Source organism: Kogia breviceps, chromosome 20 (genome assembly GCF_026419965.1).
Source record: "Kogia breviceps isolate mKogBre1 chromosome 20, mKogBre1 haplotype 1, whole genome shotgun sequence".
Taxonomy (NCBI): domain Eukaryota; kingdom Metazoa; phylum Chordata; class Mammalia; order Artiodactyla; family Physeteridae; genus Kogia; species Kogia breviceps.
In genome coordinates, this window is record NC_081329.1 from 26,197,743 (window position 1) to 26,218,528 (window position 20,786).

General features: G+C 35.7%; 1 protein-coding gene across 1 annotated transcript in view; it reads left to right on the forward strand.

Annotated features, from left to right (window-relative positions):
- KCNU1 (potassium calcium-activated channel subfamily U member 1) overlaps nt 1–20,786 on the forward strand; it is a 152,863-nt gene that overhangs the window by 51,770 nt on the left and 80,307 nt on the right. The window contains 6 exon segments of the mRNA XM_059049166.2: nt 385–555; nt 1,497–1,588; nt 4,056–4,166; nt 15,490–15,595; nt 16,644–16,726; nt 17,811–17,880. Of these exon segments, the coding sequence (XP_058905149.1) occupies nt 385–555; nt 1,497–1,588; nt 4,056–4,166; nt 15,490–15,595; nt 16,644–16,726; nt 17,811–17,880 (633 nt within the window).

A 20,786-nucleotide genomic window follows, 5' to 3' on the forward strand; every position in this document is an offset into this window, starting at 1 on the left:
TTTCCTTCCTGTTGATCCCGATCTGGTGTACAATGAGGGTGAATAATAACTGCTCAGTCTGACAGCCTCTGAGCCCCGCGGCTCCAGGATGGGAGGATGTGCCCACGGGAAAAGAGATGTCGTCAGCCATTCCCCCCATTGAGCGTCTCCATCGTGGGCTCAAGCTACACGCCCCTCAGATTTAAGCAGTAATCACCATGAAGGGAAACAAGACTTCACAATTACTACCCACAATTTGCAAACCCTTCACAGCGACCTGGGAATCATTTACTCTCTCATTTGGATTGAATTAAATGAAACAAATCGAAAGTTGTGCTTATTCTTTATAAACTCTTCCTTGGATTCCATTCAGAGACCTTTCCTGAGTCCTCTCTCTTTGGACAGGTGGAAAATTCTGGTGATCCCTGGCTCAAAGGTAGAAATTCACAGAATATTTCGTATTTTGAGTCCATTTACCTGGTCATGGCAACGACGTCGACTGTCGGCTTTGGAGATGTGGTAGCCAAGACATCCCTAGGACGGACCTTCATCATGTTCTTCACCCTGGGGAGCTTGGTGAAGCATATTTTTATATCTTTTGAATATAGCTACATAAACCAAAAACATTTGGTTAATGGTGAGAAACAAAGTGATATAGGTTTGAGAGTGAGTGTTGCATTATTCAGAACGTGTGTCAAATGAAAATGAAGAGATATGTGAATCCCATATTTTCCAAACTGCATCCCCTGGAGCACATGATGTAATTGTTCGATAGCCAGGGATGAAGGTGGTAGACGAAGGAGAGCAGACTTTCCTAATTAGCCTCTGCGTTGATTTGAGCAACCGCATCTTCCTTCATCTTTTGCCCATCGGATTATAGTCTTTCTTCCAAAGAGGAAGGGGATTTGAGATTTGATCTGCAGGAAGTTGTGTTCCTTCCAGCCCAAATGAGTAAACTCTCTCTAAACCACCATTTTACTACAGATAAGTGAACATCTGTGCTTGGTTCAGGAGTGTGTCAAGGACAAAGGAAGCCTCCTTTTCTTTTAGTGACTTTAATGGCAATTCCTTAATAACCATCGCCCAGTTCTCCACTCTACCTTTCTGATATCCCCCTGTCCACATCATTGTTACATCCCCTCATTTCTGTCATTTTCCCTTAACCCTATTCTGTCCCATATGCTTAATTTTTTCCCCAAGCCCCAAATAGTATCAAGTGAAAGAGTCAGAAGGGCAGTTAGAAGTGATGACAGCACAGAATGGGTGGGGACGTTGCCTTACTGCTTGTCTTTGCTTTCATCTTTTTGAAGGATGAAAAGCATTTTACTAAATTTTAGCCAAATCCAAAGGCTGAAGTAAGGAAGAAAATTGGTCTCCCTGTAAAAGCACAGTTCCCAGTCATGCCCTTCTTAGAAGAGAGAAAGTTTTATGTACCTGCTTTCTCCTTTGTAATCTTGGAATTTTGGAGTATCCTTGGAAGTAACGAGACCTCAGGTTTTATCTGCCAATCATTTTAGGTTCTGTTTGCGAACTACGTCCCTGAAATGGTGGAACTTTTTGGTAACAAGAGGAAATACACCAGTTCCTATGAAGTGGTCAAAGGAAAGAAGTAAGTAGCTTTCAAGTATAATTTCTACAGTTTGAGGTATTCTACTAAGTCACTCTCCCTTTCGAAACACTATTGCCTGGCCTAGGTGGATACGTTGGCAAGGTCCTCACTCACTAAAGAGGGCCATGCTGGAATAAATACCATGAGAAGATATTTGCTACTCGATACACACGACCATTTAGATGCTCATAAGATGATTAAAGAAACGAGAATGACAGACATGTTGCCATTCGGTGTCACGTGCTGATGGTGCCAGTATCTGTACATTCCTTGGCTCAGGCTGTTCTCTTCGATCCATTACTGATTGTCTTATTCATTGTAACCAGGTGGTTGACTCATGGCTAACTTTACATAATGGATCAAATTCAAGTCACAGTTCAAATTTAAAATAATTCAATTCAGTTGTCTTAGCCCAAACTCCCCTAAAGCTCATCCATGGGGAGAGGTTTGCTGGAGGGAGGCGGGGTTTCAGCCTGTCCTCCAATCCTTCACAGATCACCTGTCCTGTCCGTGCCACAGCTCTTTGCTCCCAGGAGCGAAGTGGATTTGGAGTTGTTTTTACTCTGCTTCTCTGTGGATATATGTTACCTCCATTGCCATTATGATTTTTCATACCTAAGAAGAAGATAAGGAATTGGAAATCTTAAATTCAAAGCGATTCCCTTTTATTTAGTCTCTTACCTGCTGTAGAGGAAAGAGGCACGGTGGAGGTAAACTCCTTTGGAGTGATGTCTTAACACAGCTGGAGAAAAACCAGCATTGATCCAGGAGTATGAAGAGGAAGGTAACAAAATGAATGGAAAACAAATACTGAAAACAATGAAATAAGCTAGATAAGCCAAAGTCTAACCCAGTTCATCTCACACATGCTAAATAGACCAACAAGGTCTGGAAAATATAAGTTTAACTTAGGCTAAAATTACGCTTTCAGTTTTCTTACATGACTAATGGGAGGAAAATAGCTTCTTTGTGTATGTGAAGCCTAAGGAAATTGACAGCTATTTTTCACCATAGAAGTTACATGCATAGATTTGTGGACCTGTCCTAGATGTCTCTCCATTGGACTCACTTTTTTTGTGAGTACTAGATAATTTTAGATGCAGAAGGTAAACCAAAATAACCTAGATTCTGGTGCTGCCTCAGCCATAGTACTTGACTATGGGAAAATCACTGAGCCATTCCAAGCTCAGTTGTTCCTCAGTGAAAAAAGATGACACCAACCAATCAGGAGTCAAGTGGAAAAGCAAGTGAAATTAACACACGTGCAACTCCATTATAAATTATACATAACCAAGAAAAAGCTAGCAGTTACGATAGTTACCCTTAAATGCCTGAAAAGCTATGTGTAATTCAAATGTATGGAAACATTCCCTACAGAAATCTTAGGCTCCTTTTGTATATTGGAGATGCAGAGATGGGTGTTTCTAAGTTTAAAATCTAGGTGGAACAAATACCAACTTTTTTTTCTAACATCTTTATTGGAGTGTAATTGCTTTACAATGTTGTGTTAGTTTCTGCTGTATCACAAAGTGCATCAGCTATATGCATACATATTTCCCCATATCCCCTCCCTCTTGCGTCTCCCTCCCAGCTTCCTTATCCCACCCCTCTAGGTGGTCACAAAGCACCGAGCTGATCTCCCTGTGCTATGCGGCTGCTTCCCACTAGCTATCTATTCTACATTTGGTAGTGTATATATGTCCATGCCACTCTCTCACTTTGTCACAGCTTACCCTTCCCCCTCCCCGTGTCCTCAAGTCCATTCTCTACATCAGCATCTTTATTCCTGTCCTGCTCCTAGGTTCTCCATGACCTTTTTTTTTAGATTCCATATATATGTGTTAGCATACGGTATTTGTTTTTCTCTTTCTGACTTACACCATACACAAAAGTAGACTCAGAATGGATTAAAGACCTACATGTAAGGCCAGACAGTATAAAACTCTTAGAGGAAAACATAGGCAGAACACTCTGTGACATAAATCACAGCAAGATCCCTTTTGACCCACCTCCTAGAGAAATGGAAATAGAAACAAAAATAAACAAATGGGACCTAATGAAACTGAAAAGCTTTTTCACAGCAAAGGAAACCATAAACAAGACGAAAAGACAACCCTCAGAATGGGAGAAAATATTTGCAAACGAAGCAACTGTCAAAGAATTAATCTCCAAAATATACAAGCAGCATATGCAGCTCAATATCAAAAACACAAACAACCCAATCCAAAAATGGGCAGAAGACCTAAACAGACATTTCTCCCAAGAAGATATACAGATTGCCAACAGACACATGAAAGGATGCTCAACATCACTAATCATTAGAGAAATGCAAATCAAAACTACAATGAGGTATCAAATACCAACCTTTATTTCAAACTAATTTTAAGCTAATTGTCCATCTCTAAATCTAGGCAGGAAGATACTTCTGTTCCTGGGATGATCCACCTCCCATGTTTGCACTTTCTAGGTTCATTGTGGTCTGTGGAAACATCACTGTGGACAGCGTGACGGCTTTCCTGAGGAATTTTCTCCGCCATAAGGCAGGGAAGATCAATACTGAGATTGTTTTCCTGGGAGAGTAAGTATCTATATGCCCCGTGGGCAGGGAATACTTGAAATATGTGTGAATATTTGTAATGGAAGAAAATTGCCCTTGCGGTATTAATTTTTAAAATTCGGAAATAGTAGTAAGCAATAAGTAAGGAAAAAGCAGTTCATGACCAGAGTTAACCTCTGAAAATATATCTTGCCAGATGTTTTTCCCAGTGAAACACTGGGAAATGCCTATTTAATACAAAAAGAGTTTTAAGTAGGCAACATGGTTTCTAACTTTTCTATTTTACAATTTTCTAACTGTTCTATTTTACAATTTTGGTTCCTAATGAGACTGGACAATTTTTGTGTGTTTTGATGGTTTGTGGTTTTTTTGAAATGGCTCTTCATTTGTTTTATCCTCTTTTCTATGAGGAGGGTCCTCTGTTACTTTGCTGACTTTTAAGCCTCATTATATTTTTATATTAGCTGCTTTGTGTCATATGTTGTAAATATTTTTTCCTCTCCCTTTGCTTTTTAATTTTTATGCATGCTTTTGTTGTAAATCGAATACAGAAGCATCCGATTTACATGGACTGTAATCCATCAACTCTTTCCTTTTGGCTTTCTGCTTTTCTGACATGCTTAGACCCCCTCTGTCCTAGAATTAAGTAACTATCTCTCTAGCATTTTTAGTTTTTCATATTGAAATGTTTTATATTTAAGCTCTCTGGAATTGACTTTGTGTAATGTGTAGGGAACTAACTTCTTTATTTTTTTCCAAATGGTCAATCCATTATCCAGACATCACTCACTAAATAAGTCACCCAGATACGAAATGACATTTTGATTTTATCCAGGATTGCCTATCGGATCACCTCGGCCTTCACGCATTTCATAATTGAATACACTACTCTCTTTACATTCTGACACTTTCAACCCACCGTTACCTTGGGCTCTCAGGTGTGAGATAACCAGTAAGCATTTTGAATTTCTTTATGGTGCTGTTGACAGACAGCCAAGAGTTCTGCTTCAGGATAATTGTCATGCCTGTCTTTTCAATAATTTGTGTATTACTTGAATCCTTAGTTTAAAAATAGTAAAAAAAAAAAAAGAAAAGAAAAAAAACAAAGCAAAGTGCTAAAACCAGTGATAAGACCCAGCTGAGACAAAGAGGAAATCATTAAATGTGTGGAAAGTAACTTCTTTTATCTGCTGATGTATTTTCATAGACTAATGTAGGTTAATTGTAGGTACTGTCAATGTAATGAATGAAATTTCGTAAATGGTACAAAATGTTGGAAGTGTCTATCTAGAATTTTGTCAATTACATCTGTACTCTGAAGACTCCAAAATTGATGTCACCCACTAGACATTCTCTGCAGCTTCATAGTCACACAACGAATTGCTTACTGGGTATTCCCACCCCAGTGTTTCAAAGGCCCCTCAGACTCAACATTTTCAAAAGTAAACTCATGACTTAATGTCCAACTTTTCCATCTCACAAGGCAAATTTAAAACTTAAAAATTAAAAAACAAGAAGGAAAGGAAACAGCTTTTCCTGTCTCAGCAAGTGGGACCTCATCAATGCCGGTCCTTAAAACAGAAAACTAGGCGTTGTCTTTTTCTTTACTGTCACCCTCAAGCCCTGTGTACACGTTCATCATCAACTGCATCTCCTACATAAATCCTAATTCTACCGTTTTGTCTCCACTCTCACAACCCTATTCAAAGTTCCTATCTTGTCTCGCCTGAACTTCTATAAAGGCTACTTTATTGATCTGTTCTTTCTGCTCAGAAGCTCTTCTGCTTTATGTGACTGATTTATTTTCATCTCCCAGCACTCAGAGTCCTTCCCTGGCCAAGTTATCTAAATTAACGTCTTCTAACCCTCCTATCTCATCACTCCATTTATTTGCTTTAAAGCAATTATCACAATCTGTGATTGTGGTAGATTTTCCTTTGGTGCAGAGGTTCACATTACCTTTCTTTCCTGTACATTCATGCTGCTCCTCTCAATAAACCTGTGCTGGCCTTTGACTTAACTTGAGAAATAGAATTCAGCAGAGGGAAGACAGTGGTAGATTGTTTTTTAAAAGATGGATACCAGAAACCCCTCCCAAATGTTTACACATATTCTCCTCCTCCCACCAAAAGTGGAGATTTCTAGCTTCCTTTCTATTGATCTGGGCTGGCCTTTTGACTCATTTTAACCAATGAAACATGTGTAAATGACGGAGCCAGTTAAAGGACCAACCCGTAAGGAGCCTGTTACCTTCTGTGCTCAGTGTCGTGAAACCCTGGACCACTATGTAAGAAGTTCACCTACTCCTCTAGGGGGAGGAAGCCCATCCAGCTGCCAGCTCCTCCAGAAGCCCAGTTGAGGCAACAGACCTGTAAGTGATGCCATCTCAGAGGTTCTAGCCCACTAGAGCTCTCAGCTAAACAGAGTCGTGGCTCCAACAAAACCACATGGAGCAGAAGACTTACCCAGCTGAGCCCAGTCAAAACAAAGAATTTCAAGAAATAATAACTCATTATCTTAAGCCACAAAGATTGTACCAGATTTCGTGCAAACCTAGGTAACTGATATAGAAATTGACACTTTTCTTTCTTTGGTTAGTTGCTTATTATTTAAAGCAAAACAACATCCAAGCTGTTATGTTATAAAATGTCATAAAGGTAAAATATTAATTTATGTTTCTATAATTCAGGATAAGTAGTAGCATGCAACAAAAACTAACTATGGCTAAATTAACAGAAAAAGAAATGGATATTGTGTAGCTCTCAAAACATCCAGAAGAGCCAGATAACTAGGCTTAGAGAATATACAACAATGAATAATGATGAGATATTTATTTCCTTGAGTAATTTGTATTGTTATTGTGCCTGAGTGGGTACATAAATATTGATTTATTATTCTTTATATTGAATGCATACATCCTATACACTTTGTATATGTGTAGTTTTTCACAATCAAATGAAAAGATGAAAACTTTCTAGAGTTGAAAAAAAGATACCAGTTCTCAGATTGGAAAGGTACAAAAATGCCGATCAGGATAAATGAAAATCATGTACGCACAGGCACGTTGTCATAACGTGTAAGGCAGGGGTCCGCAACCCACCCGCCCGCAGCCTGTTAGGAACCGGGCCGCACAGGAGGTGAGCGGCCGGTGAGCCAGTGAAGCTTCATCTGCAGCTCCCCATCGCTCCCATCACCGCCTGAACCATCCACCGGCCCACCTCCCATCCATGGAAAAATTGTCTTCCATGAAACCGGTCCCTGGTGCCAGAAAGGTTGGGGACCGCTGATGTAAGGGTCACCTAATTCAGCAGTTGTTGAGGGATGGGGCAGATCCGTGTAGGAATCCAGAAGATAGCACCATTCCAGAAAGTAATATATGAACATAACTTACACATCAAATAGCAAAATACTTATCACCAAATATTTAACCGCTTCCCATTTTTCCAGTCTTACTGCTCAGAGATAACTATTTCTTCTAAGTTTAAATCTATGTTTTATCACTCTTTTGACTCCTCAGTTGTACACAATATTTATTCATCACCTGATACTTTGCAGATGTATATTATTCAGCCCTCTGCACCACTTTCCCTTCTTCAGTTGTTCCATTATAGTTATCGTCTAATTTGTAATTACAGCGACAGCGTTTATATCATTATGGCTAATAAATGTTGGTCTTTGATAACAGTACATTTCCTCAAATTTTTTTCCAGTACTTAATGATTGCCTCCTTTTTATATGTCTGTCATTAAATATTTTCCAATAGATATATCACATGCATAGCAATAAATATTTTCTAACTTTTTCAACATTAAATAATCTCACAAGACCAAAAGTTGAGTGAAAAATTCCAAAAAGTTGCACAGGAATCACTGGAGCATAGAAGAGATATCTTAGAACTTAACATTTATTTTTAAAATAGCAAGGTAATAATTAAGCAGCATGTTTAAAACTCTTTATCCCAAATTATAACTCAGAAAGAAAATTACATAGAATTACAATATACATTAAAATGAATTACTATGAAGTGAACACCCATGTAAGCACCACCCAAATCAAGATATATTCTATTGCCAGCACCCCAGGAAAACCCTCCCCAATTATAACCCAATCTTTAGTCCCTAGAGATAATTATGATTTTGACTTTATATCTTACATTTATTAATTGTCCTATCTCCTATGTTTATTTAGACTATTTAAGTTTTTCCTGTTTTTAAACTCACATAAATGGAATATAAATTTATTTACCTCAATATTGCATTTGTAAGATTCATCCTTGTTGCAGCTGGATGTAGCTGTACCTATTCATTTTCATTGCTGTGTAGTAGAGCATTCCATTATATGAATACACCACAATTTTTCTTAATCCATTCTACTGTTGGTTGACATTTCTCCTCAATTTTGGCTATTATGAAGAATGTTGCTTTGAAAATTCTTATATATGTGTCCTGGTCCCCAGGCATTAAATTGCAGGGTAGTAAATCTTCCTGTAACAGAACTGTCAGTCATTCAAAATGTTTTTTCTGGTCTGCACTTCCACCAGCAGCCCTGAGAGCTCCTTTCACCATACAGCCTTACTACCTCTTGGAAACGTAGCTTCCCATCCTACCTAACACTTAGAAATGTCAGTCTTTTTAGTTTTAGTCGTTCTTTAGGATAGTGTTTTGCAAGACAGTGTATCTTATTGTGGTTTATAATCTCATTTTTCTGGTTAGTAATGAGGCCAAGCATATATTCATATGTATAAGCCATTTGGGTTCCCTCTTAGGAAATGGCTGTTATCTTGCCCATTTTTTAAATTAGAATATAGTTGATTTACAACGTTGTGTTAGTTTCTGGTATACAGTAAGGTGATTTAATATATACATATTCTTCTTCCTATTATTTTCTATTATGCTTCTTTTTGCCCATTTTTATCCTAAATTAAGTGCAGATCTGCCAGTGACAAGCTCTTTTTTTTTTTAATGTAAGGACATCGTTATTTTCTTTTCATTCTTGAAAGATAATTTTATGGATATAGAGTTCTAAGCTGCCGCATTTTATCCTTAAGAACCATGAAAGTATTATTCTGTTGATTTCTGGCTTTTGTTGTCGCTATTAAGAAGTCTGTTAAACTATCTTCTTTAATGAATTATCTTCTTAAAAAAATTATGTGTTGTACTTAATGTGAAAGTATGTTATACATTTACTATGATGTGTGTAGTTTTGAATTTCTGATAATTTATTGTGCTTAGTATTCATGAGTCCTCCTGAGTCTCCGGGTTGGTGTTTTCCACCATTTCTGGAAGATTCTCAGTTATTTCTTCAAATATTGCCCTTGTCACTATGTTCTTTCTCCTCCTTTTCTGGGAATTCAATTATAAGTATGTTAGTCCTTTTTTTTACCATGCCAAATATATTTCTTACCCTCTGTTTTGTATTTCTCCTCTTTTTTGTATCTCTTCATTACATTCTGGATACTTTATTCTGAACTACTTTCCAGGTTCCTACTTCTCTATTTATCTGTGTTTAATCTATTTACAAACTCATTCTTTGAGTTATTGTATTTTTCAGTTCCAGAATTTATATTTGGTTCTTTATCAAATATTCTCCGTTTTCATAGTTTCTTGTGTGTTTCCAAGGTTACCTTTTATTTATTTCAATAAAATAAACATAATTATGTTGTAGTTTGTGTCCAGTAATTCAATGTCTTAAGTCTTTGGTTTTTCTTGTTTGTTGTTTCCACTGGTTGTTACACATAGTATCTTCTTTTCTTTGTGTGCTTTTTTGTCTTAGATTATGTGCTTATTCTTCTATTAAAAAAAATTTATAGAAATAACTTGTAGCCTAGAAAAATATTACATTCTTCCAGAGAGGATTTTTAAAAATTATTTATTTATTTATTTATTTATTTATGGCTGTGTTGGGTCTTCATTTCTGTGCGAGGGCTTTCTCTTGCCCCGTTGTAGCAAGCGGGGGCCACTCTTCATCGCAGTGCGTGGGCCTCTCACTATCGCGGCCTCTCGTGTTGTGGAGCACAGGCTCCAGACACGCAGGCTCAGTAGTTGTGGCTCACGGGCTTAGTTGCTCCACGACATGTGGGATCTTCCCAGACCAGGGCTCGAACCCATGTCCCCTTCATTGGCAGGCAGATTCTCAACCACTGCACCACAGGGAAGCCCCCAGAGAGGATATTAATTTACTTCTTCCAAGTACAATGGGGCACTTGTGCCTTAGGACCACGTAAATCCAAATTCAGTGCTTGAGGTTCACTGTACTACCCAGGTGACAAACTCAGAATGAAAGTACATCTGAAAACTAATTTATTCAATTTTACGCTTCTTCTATGCCTGCATACCTTTGTTATGCCAGGTTAAAATTTGGAGAAGTTACTATAGTCTTCATTTTGTGTGTCAGGGGAGCTGGAAGTTTTTGGACCCCTTACCCTATGACATCACCAGAATGTTAGCTCAGTTTGGTAGCTGTATCTTCAGAATTTCTAAATGCTTTGGGAGGTGGGGGGACTGGACTTAACCTCCAAGACCTTGATTTCTTCTAGATTTTGGCCTGGAAATTCTTCACGGTCTGGTTATATCTTTCATGATTTATAGATGTTTTTATATTTCATCCAGCATTTTTACATATCCTTAGTAGAAGGTTGGCTGAAATTACCTAGTTTTCTATGCCTGAAAACAAAGGCCCCCATCTCTAGTGATGTTTAATATATGAAAACATGCAAAGCTCTCACTTGTTCACATATGTTTTAAGGGAATAGGGGAAGTTTTACTCAAGAGGATTGACAAGTTCTGAGAATTTCCAAATACTGCAGTTGATAGTGGGCCAGATAACAAAAGTATTATATATCTATTATAAGGATTTGGCTTTAAGGAAGTTGCCTTTTCTCCGAGTCAGTTCTGAATTCTTGGAGGATTTTCAGCAGAGGGATGACATAACTAGATTTAGTTTTCTTCTTTAGTGTTGGGAAATTAGAATTGGATTTATCGTAATTCTTACAACAACCTTTGTACTTGACTTATACATAAGCACATTTTGACTGTTTTTGTAAGTAGCTGTTTTTAATAATGCTCTAAGCACCAGTACATGAACTCACCATCAAGACAAAATTTAGGACAGAACCCGTATCTAACTATATGATCCTACCCACATTTCATACTGCTCTCAATGATACTGCTCTCATCATCATTCTTTATCTCTCCTATAGTTTTATTGCAATTATGTACAGTCTTAAAATGTTTAGCTATGCTTAACTTTACAGAAGGAAGATCACACCAATGGAATCTTGTGGTACTTAGATTTTCCTCATTTTATATTTCTAAGACACACTCACTTTTCTGAGTGTTGCTGTAGTTAATCGTTTACTGTTATATGATATTTCGTTGACAGAGTAAACCTTAGTTTATTTACCCTCTCTTGGTGTGATTTGCATTGTTTCTAGATTTTTCTATTGGAAATAATTTTGTTATTAACATGGCTTATGTATGTCTCTTAGTGGACCTGTGCAAGAGTGTCTGTGTATGTGTGTGTGTTGGGGGGGGAGGGTGGTTTAATGGTGCGAAGAATGTGAATGTTCACTTTTAAGAGATAGTATCATTTTTTACTAGAGCTTGCACCATTTTTTAAGCTTATCAGCAATGTGTAAGGGACTTTGAGTAGCTATACATCTACATTCTTTCTAACAATTGGCATGGTCATACTTTTTAATCTTTGCAGTGGAATCAGTGTAAAGTGGAATCTCATCATGGTTTTGATTTATAAGCCTCTTATCACTAAGTATGTAGTTTCTATTCATGTTTATTAGCCATACATGTTTCCTCTTTCTATGAAAAGCCTATTCATGCATTTTATCTGTTTTTCTATTGGATTGTTTGTGCGGTTTTTCTTATTTAATTTCTAGGAGTGCTTAATGTATTCTTGACACTAACTCTTCATCAGTGATCTGAATTGTAACTATATTTTTCCAGTTAATAACTTGTCTTTTCACTGAGTATTAGAAGTATTTTTATATTCAAAGTTTTTCATATTATTATAGTTAAAATTTTCAATCATTTCAGTTGTATTTAATGATTTTTTTTGGTTTTTGTTTAGGAATTTTTCCGTATCCCAATATTTAAAAGATATTTAATTACATTTCCCATTAAGAATTTTTAATTTTTTTTGATGTTTAAATCTCTGATTGTACTGGAATTTGTTTTTTTATGGCATGACACATGAATAAAACTTCAGCTTCTTCCATAGATAACCATTTTATCAATGCTAGTTATTGAATAAACCCTTTTCCCCTCACTGATCTGACATGCTACCAGTATAAATAGGTCTATTCTGTGTCTTTTTTAATCAATTTATCTCTTACTGCATTAATACTATACTTTTTTAATTGCTAAAGATTCATAATTAATCCTTATACATCTTAGGGTAGGTTTTCCCTCCTTGCTCTTCTTTTTTCAATAGTTGACAAGCTTTTCTTGGCCCTTTATCTTTCATATAAATTTTACAATCATTTTATCATGAACTACGAAAAACCCTGTGGAAATAGATGGGAGGAATCTAATTGAAACTTTGGTTTAAAATTGATTCTTTGTGTTACAAATCTTTCTAACTCTGACTATACTATGGTCGTCTACTTATTTAGATCTCATTTAGTGTCTCAATAATATTGTATAATTTCCCAGGCTTGCTGATGTTTATTATATATTATGTAATTTTACATATGTATATATGTAATAAATATATGTGACATATATATTTATAAGTACTTGATATTTTCGGATACATTTGAAATAGTGTCTTATTGTATTTTCTACTTGTTTGCTTTTGGTATGAAAAACCAGAATTGACCTTTGTATATTAATATTCCATTCATCCATATTGTTAAATTAGCCTCTATTTATTTTTCTGTAGTGTTTAGGGGTTTCTATGTAAATAATCATATTAGTTCAGATAAAGAGAGTTTATTTCTTCCTTTCTAATCCTTATGTGTACAGTGTATCTTTATTTTCTTATTGCTTTTGCTAAGACATCAAATATAATGTTGAGAAAAAAGCAATAGTTGTATCTCTTCTTCATTTATCATTTTAAAGAAAACTTTTCTAATATTTTCCCACTAAGGCCATCCTTTTTATTTTAGAGATACTCTTTATTTGGTTAAGGATATTCTTTTCTCTTCCTAATATACCATGAGTTTTATTTCTTAACTGTGAAAAGATATTTTAATCAACTTTTTCTCTGCATCTGAGGTGGCTGTGTAATTTTTAATTTGTTAATGTGGTGAATTAAATTAATAATTTTGCTATAATGGTTATTTTGGCTTTGTAGTATTTGTTGGGGACCATTTTCTATTTTTAAGGTGTTTGAAAGACTTTGTATAAAAATGGGATTATTTGTTGCTTGAAAGTGCGGTAGAAGTTGCCTGCTAAACCATTTACAACTGGTGGTTTTAAAAATTTTGTTTAGTGTGTGGGTCTTTGTATGTGTTTTGTTCGTTTTTGTTTAGTTTTGAGAGATTTTAAACTAAACTTCATTTCCTTTAATAGTCTTCTAGAGTTAGTTCTGGTAAGATCTATTTTTAGTAATTTGTCTATTTGTCTAAGTTTTAAAAGCTGTTGCATTTGGTTGGTTGATGTATTCTTTGATTATTATTTTTAATCTCTACTTTGCCTGTAGGTATTTTTATCTTCTTTCAATATTATGAGTCATTTTTGTCTTCTCTTTTTCTCCATCAACTTTACTACAGCTTTGCCTATTATATTAGTGATTTATTTTTTCAAAGAACCAGTCTTTGTTCATCTTCTCTCTTTTATTTTTCTTTTCTATTTCGCTGTTTGCACTCTTGTGTTTATTGTCTCTTTTCTTCTTATTTCTTTGGGTTTATTCCAATATTAATGTCCAAAGCTGTAACTTTCCCCTAAAGCATGCTTTTATTGTATCCAAATACTTAGATATTTAGTGTTTTCACATAATTAATTTCTAAGAATTTTATAAATTTCATTATAATTTCTTCATAGCTCATGAGATTTTTAGCAGTCTGTTTTTCAAAATTTCCAACTATGATGAATATTTTTTAATTTTTTTGTTATTAACCTTTACTTTAATTGTACTGTGATCAGAGGTCATTATATGTACAGCAGCTTTTTTTTTACAGTGTGTTGAGGCTTTCCTTATTGGTCAAGTAAATTATCATTTTGGTAAATATTTGTGTGCTGTTGAGGAAAATTAGAATTATTCACAATAGCCATTATATGGGAACAACCTAAGTTTCCATCTATGGATGAATGAATAAAGATGTGGTATATATATATATATTTGAATGATATGAAATATCATTCAGCCCTAAAAAAGAAGGAAGTCCTGTCACTTGTAACAACATGGATGAACCTGACAGACATTATAAGCTGGTGGAATAAGCCAGAGAGAGAAAGACAAATGCATGGTGTCACTTATATCTGGAATTTTTTTAAAAAACCACACTTATAGAAACAGAAAGCAGAAAGATGGTTTGCCAGGGTCTGGGGACTGGGGGAAATAGGGAGAGGTTGGTAAAAAGAGTACAGACTTACAGTTTTAAGATAGAATAAGGTCTGAGGATCTAACGTAAAACATGGTGACTATAGTTGATAACACTGTATTGTATAATTGAAATTTGCTAGGAGAGTAGAACTTAAATGTCATCACCCCCCCAAAAGGTAAATATGTGAGGTGATGGATGTGTTAATTAAATAATGGGAGGGATCCTTTCACAATGTATACATACATCGAATCATCACGTTGTGCACTAAATATCTTATAATTTTAACTGTCAATTTTGCCTCAGTAAAGGTGAAAAAAAATTTAAATTAGATATCCTAAATATTGTTTGCAGAATTTATAAATATCAAACTTGATGATTATTTTTCCTCCTTGATCTGTCAGTAACTGAGAGAGATGCATTGAAATCTGTCATTACAGTGGCAGGTTCATCTATTTCTCTCGTTTTGTTAAAATTTTTTGTATATTTAGAAGCTATTTTATTAAATTCATAGTTGTTTTAGAATGCCATGTCTTTTTGAATAATTGAAATGTTCTCATTGATCCTGAACTTCTTTGTTCTTAGTAATCCCCCCCACTTGTGTTTTGCATTAAATCTGATTTGTATTTTTTCATGTCTCTGTGACTGATTGTCCCTGAGCTTCAGATCCATTTCTGGAATTAGGCTAGTGGTATCCACATCACCTAAGCACGTGGATTCATAATGGAGGATGGATGTTTTCCAAGAGAAGATTAGAGTTTTCATTAAATGCACTAAATAATATAACAATCTCTAAACCAAAGCCAATCTTCTTTTTCCGTATCTGGCACTATGTTCTTTGTCCAGGGTTCCTCCTTCTTTGGAATTGGAAACCATATTTAAGTGCTACATGGCCTATACAACTTTCGTTTCTGGATCTGCACTGAAGTGGGAGGACCTGAGGCGAGTTGCGGTGAGATCTAGTTCTTTTCCTCCTTGTCGTTTTCCTAAGCTGCAGCAATTAAAACGATAGTGTGTATTGCTCTTCCCAAAGGATTACTGCAGACTCTTGAATTGGGGGAAATACGACTTCTTCAACTTAAAAAACTGATCATAAAGAAACGTTAGTAATTGACCTCCAAATCCTTCTTGACAGATACCAAGCAGACCTCACTATTTACCTACATTTATATTTAAATTTTTTAATTTCACTAAATTCTCTATCTAGAACAGTTTTATGTTATCAGTCTAAGAGATCTGAAAAAGTTGTGGGTAGCGGAAGTGTGTTAGATCTTTCTATCCAAGTGGGATTCTTACCAGATGACAGATTTCTAGGAGTCTGTCAGCTTCTACCAGCTTTTCCTAAACATACTGATATGCCCTCTGATAGGAAAGGCATGAAGGAAAATAGCAGAGATCCCAATTAGGCTGAGACTAAAAGAGCTGAGCAACAGCCAACCCTCTAGACATCTTGCATTTAAGATCAAGCCTCACTTCCTCTCATGTTTTAGGTTTCGCACAATCATATGGAGCAAAAGGTTCAGTTTTTTTAAAGCAGAGATCTATAGAGTCAACACAAAGAATTGAAGCAAAAGTTGACAAACACAGTATAATCTTTCTTTTTCCTGCGACTTGGGGTTATAAGAGCCACTTCAATAATTTTTTTGCTATTCTGAAAGGTAAATAAATATACGGGAAGTTGCTTAAAAAGATCTTATTACTCATCACTAGTCATAAATTGATGTTTCTGGATGATAGGAAAAATATCATTATTCACTTGTTCCATTTTAAGGCAATCTACATCTATGTTGGAGACCCTGGTCTGTCTTTGCAGCCCCTTTCAGCATTTGCTGGACTGTGATTCTGATGTAAAGACATCCTTATCACAAGTCCTTCCCAAGTGTGCTCTCTTTCTTATTGGAAATTGTATGATGAAACCATAAGAAAACCCCAAAGGGGAACACGTGAGCATTTCCCACATATAATTAACAAGGTGGCTGCTGTTTAATCTTGAAGAATAGGTGGACTCTGCAGAAGCATGCCTGATTATAGCCAACCCTCTGTGCAGTGATTCACATGCTGAAGACACTTCAAACATTATGAGGTAAGAAGCTGGCACTGTGTCTTACATGCTCCAATGCTGGTCTTATTTTTACCTCTTTTAAAATAAAACCCCGTGCATAGGACTAAACAGATGTCATGTATCACAGCATAGGGTTCATCATATACCAGGTTTCTGCCTTATTTTTTGGCCCCAGAGACTGTGCAGATGTATGAAAAAGGAAGTCAAAATGGAGTTTACTGTGTGTCAATGTGCTTCTCCACTTAGTTTCCTGGAGTTCCATAGGGATAATAGCTGTCTAAATTTAAAAAGCAAGCATACAAATAACTGATAACTGTTCAGATAGCACCATTCTGACTAACAGCCCCTCAAAAATAAAGATGGCATTTGTGGTTTGTGAACCTTATTCATAGACTTTATTTACTGGGGATTTTCTCCAGTAGTCCTAGTGAAAGATTGTGCTTGGTTCAGTATGATGTGCTTTTGACTATTGGCAGTATTTTCAAGATGGCTAGGGTTAGTGTTACCGTCTTGAACTGTGAACTGTCTATGAGCAGGAACTCAATTTGTGGTAAGAGATTCAAACTGTCATTGTGAGGGCAATGCCATTGTGCCTAACCCAGAAGAACTGTTGGCCTCCAGAGCAAAATAAATACACAAAGCTGAAGGTGACTCTACAAAAAGCAAGAAAAGGCTGAGAACTTGTAACATATAGTAAATATAAGATAGATCTCAGTTTCTTAATTTGTAAAATAAGAAAGTTGGATTAGACAGTCTGTTAGCTACTTTGAGCTATAGATAGCAATTCAGTCTCTGTTTTTTTCTGTAATTAACTTGTTTGAGTTTGAAGACTAAAATATATGAAACTGGTTACTTCCTCCTCAAGAACTGCTCCCAGAAGACCACTCTTAATACCAAAATCTTACCTTTCCATAGATTTAATGTACTAAGTCACTAAAATCATAGCACTCTTCTGTGTGTGTGCTATTAAAGATCATAACAATGAACTTTATAATGTGCTGTTTTCCTGTGCTTACCCACACATCAACTTAACTTTGAATTGAATTATATTATAAAGACATTGGATATGGCATATCACTAATGAGCATATTTGTTATTTTTGTAGGGTGCTCTCTATCAAGAACTATTACCCTAATACCAGAGTCATCATACAGATACTTCAGTCCCATAACAAGGTATTATAACATTATAGTCTGTTCAGTTTCCTCCCCTTTTGGTCTGTAGAACTAAATGAACTTAGTTCATCTAAGTAATGTATGAACTTATCACTTTATAATGAGTCTACACACAAAAAGCTTTTGCCAGTTGCAGGTGAAATTTGGAGCCCCATTGAGATTGTCAATTACATAAAAATGTAAATTTGGAAAGAGTTATGTTTACATACTTTAAAAGCTATTGCCTGATGGTCTGGAGTCCAGTCATTCTGAATTTAGGTGCTGACTGAGATCCTCCCCTTTGGGACATGGACAGGTTTTGGCACACCCTTAAGTACTGGGAGCCACTAAAAATAAAATAGGCAGACTGGACAATGACAAGGGTTTGAGAAACAACCAAGGGCTAGGACAGGGTTGAACAATAAGATTCATCTACTACACAAGTCCACTCATTCAAGACAGGGAGAGGTTGCTTTTTTGTCCAATGCACAGAAACCAACACAGAGAGTCAAATAAAAGGAAGAAGCAGAGGAATATCTTCCAAACAAAAGAACAAGACAAAACCTCAGAAAAAGACCTTAATGAAAAGGATATAAGTTACTTTTCTGATAGAGAGTTTAAAATAATAGTCATAAAGATGCTCACTGAGCTCAGGAGAAGAATGGATGAACAAAGTGAAAATTTCGACAGAGACATAGAAAATATTAAAAAGTACCAAATAGAAGTCACAGTGCTGAGGAATACAATAACTGAACTGCAAAAAAAAAAAAAAAAAAAACCATAATAGAGAGGTTCAACAGCAGACCAGAGGAAACAGAAGAAACGATCAGCAAACCTGAAGACAGGATAGAGAGTGTAGACCTCACATAATCAGAGCAGCAGAAAGAAAAAAGAATAAAAAAGAGTGAAGATAGCTTAAAGGGACTTATGGGACAATATCATGTGGACCAACATTCACATTATAGGAGTACTAGAAGGAGAAGGGAGAGAGAAATGGGTAGAGAACTGACTTGAGGAAATAATGGCTGTCAACTTTCCTAAACAGATACTCAGATCCACAAAGTCCAGAAAGTTCCAAATAAAAGGAACCCAAAGAGACCCATATCAAGCACATTCCAATTAAAGTGTCAAAAGTTGAGGACAAGGAGAGGATTTTTAAAGTAGCAAGAGAAAAACAACTTGTTACATATAAGGGAACTCCCATAAGATTATCAGCAGATTTTCAATAAAACATAGCAGGCCAGAAGGCAGTGCCACAATATATTCAAAGTGCTAAAAGAAAAAAACAAAAACTGCCAACCAAGGATACTTTACCCAGAAAAGTTGTCATTCAGAATCAAAGGAACAATAAAGAGGTTTTCAGACAAGCTAAAGTTAAAGGAGTTCATCACCAGTAGCAACCCTTACAAGAAATGTTAAAGGAACTTCTTTAAGCTATAATGAGAGGGGTAATTAGTAAAAGGTAAACATATGAAAGTATAAGTCTTATTGGTAAAAGTAAATATATAGTAAAATTCCAAATATTCTAATGTTGTAAAGGTGATGGATTAATCACTTACAAAGCTAGTATGAAGATTAAAAGACAAAAGTAGTAAATAACTACAGTAATTTGTAAAATGATACATAAAATAAAAAGATATAAATTGTAATATCAAAAACAAAACTTGGGTTGTGGGGATAAAAATATAGAGCTTTTGATGTGATCAAACTTAAGTTATCATCAACTTAAAAGAGACTTGTAGGTTGTTTTATGCAAGCTTCATGGTAACCACAAAGCAAAAATTTATAGTAAATAAGATAAAGAGAAAGGAATCTAAGCATACTGCTACAGAAAGTCATCAAATCAAAGATGAAGAGAGCAAGAGGAGAAGAAAGGAACAGTGGAATTATAAAACTTACAGAAAACACTTATGGCAGTAAATACATACTTACCAATAATTACTTTAAATATAAATGGACTAAATTTTCTAATCAAAAGACATAGAGTGGTTGAATAGACAAAAAAAAAATAAGACGCATCTATACGCTGCCTACAAGAAACTTAGATATAAGGACACACACAGACTGAAAGTGAGGGGATGGAAAAATAGATTCCATGCCAATGGAAAGCAAAAGAAATCTGGGGAAGCTATACTTATATCAGACAAAATAGACTTTGAAACAAAGACTGTAATAAGAGAAAAAGAAGGGCATTACATTATCAAAAGGGTCAATCCTGCAAGAGGATATAACATTTGTAAATATTTATGACACCATCATAGGAGGACCTAAATTTATAAAGCAGATGTTAACAAATCTAAACGGAGAAATAGACAGCAATACAATAATAGTTGGGGACTTTAATACCTTTCTTCAATGGATAGATCATACAGATTAAAAAATCAATAAGGAAACATTGGCCTTAGACAACATATTATACCTCATGACTTAGACAAATATAGAACATTGCATTCAAAAGCACCAGAATACAGAGTCTTCTCAAAAAGTATAAAAAAGAATAAAATCTTGCCATTTGCAACAACATGAGTGGACCTCAAGGGCGTAATGCTAAGTGAAATGAGTCAGACAGAGAAAAACAAATACCATATGATCTCATTCATATGTTGAATAACAACAAAAAAGAAACCCTGAGCACATAGATTCACAGAACAGGTTGGTGGTTGCCAGAGGTGGGGGTGGGCAAAATGGGGGAACGGGGACAAAAGGTATAAATTTCTAGTATAAAAGAGTCATGGTGACTATAGTTAATAATACTTTATTTTATATTTAAATGTTGCTAAGGAAATAGAATTTCAAAGTTCCCATCACAAGAAAAAATAACCTGAAATTACAGTAGTGATGGATGTTAACTGGACTTATTGTGGTCATCATTTGACAATATATACAAATGTTGAACGTTGTACACCTGAAACTAATATAATGTTATA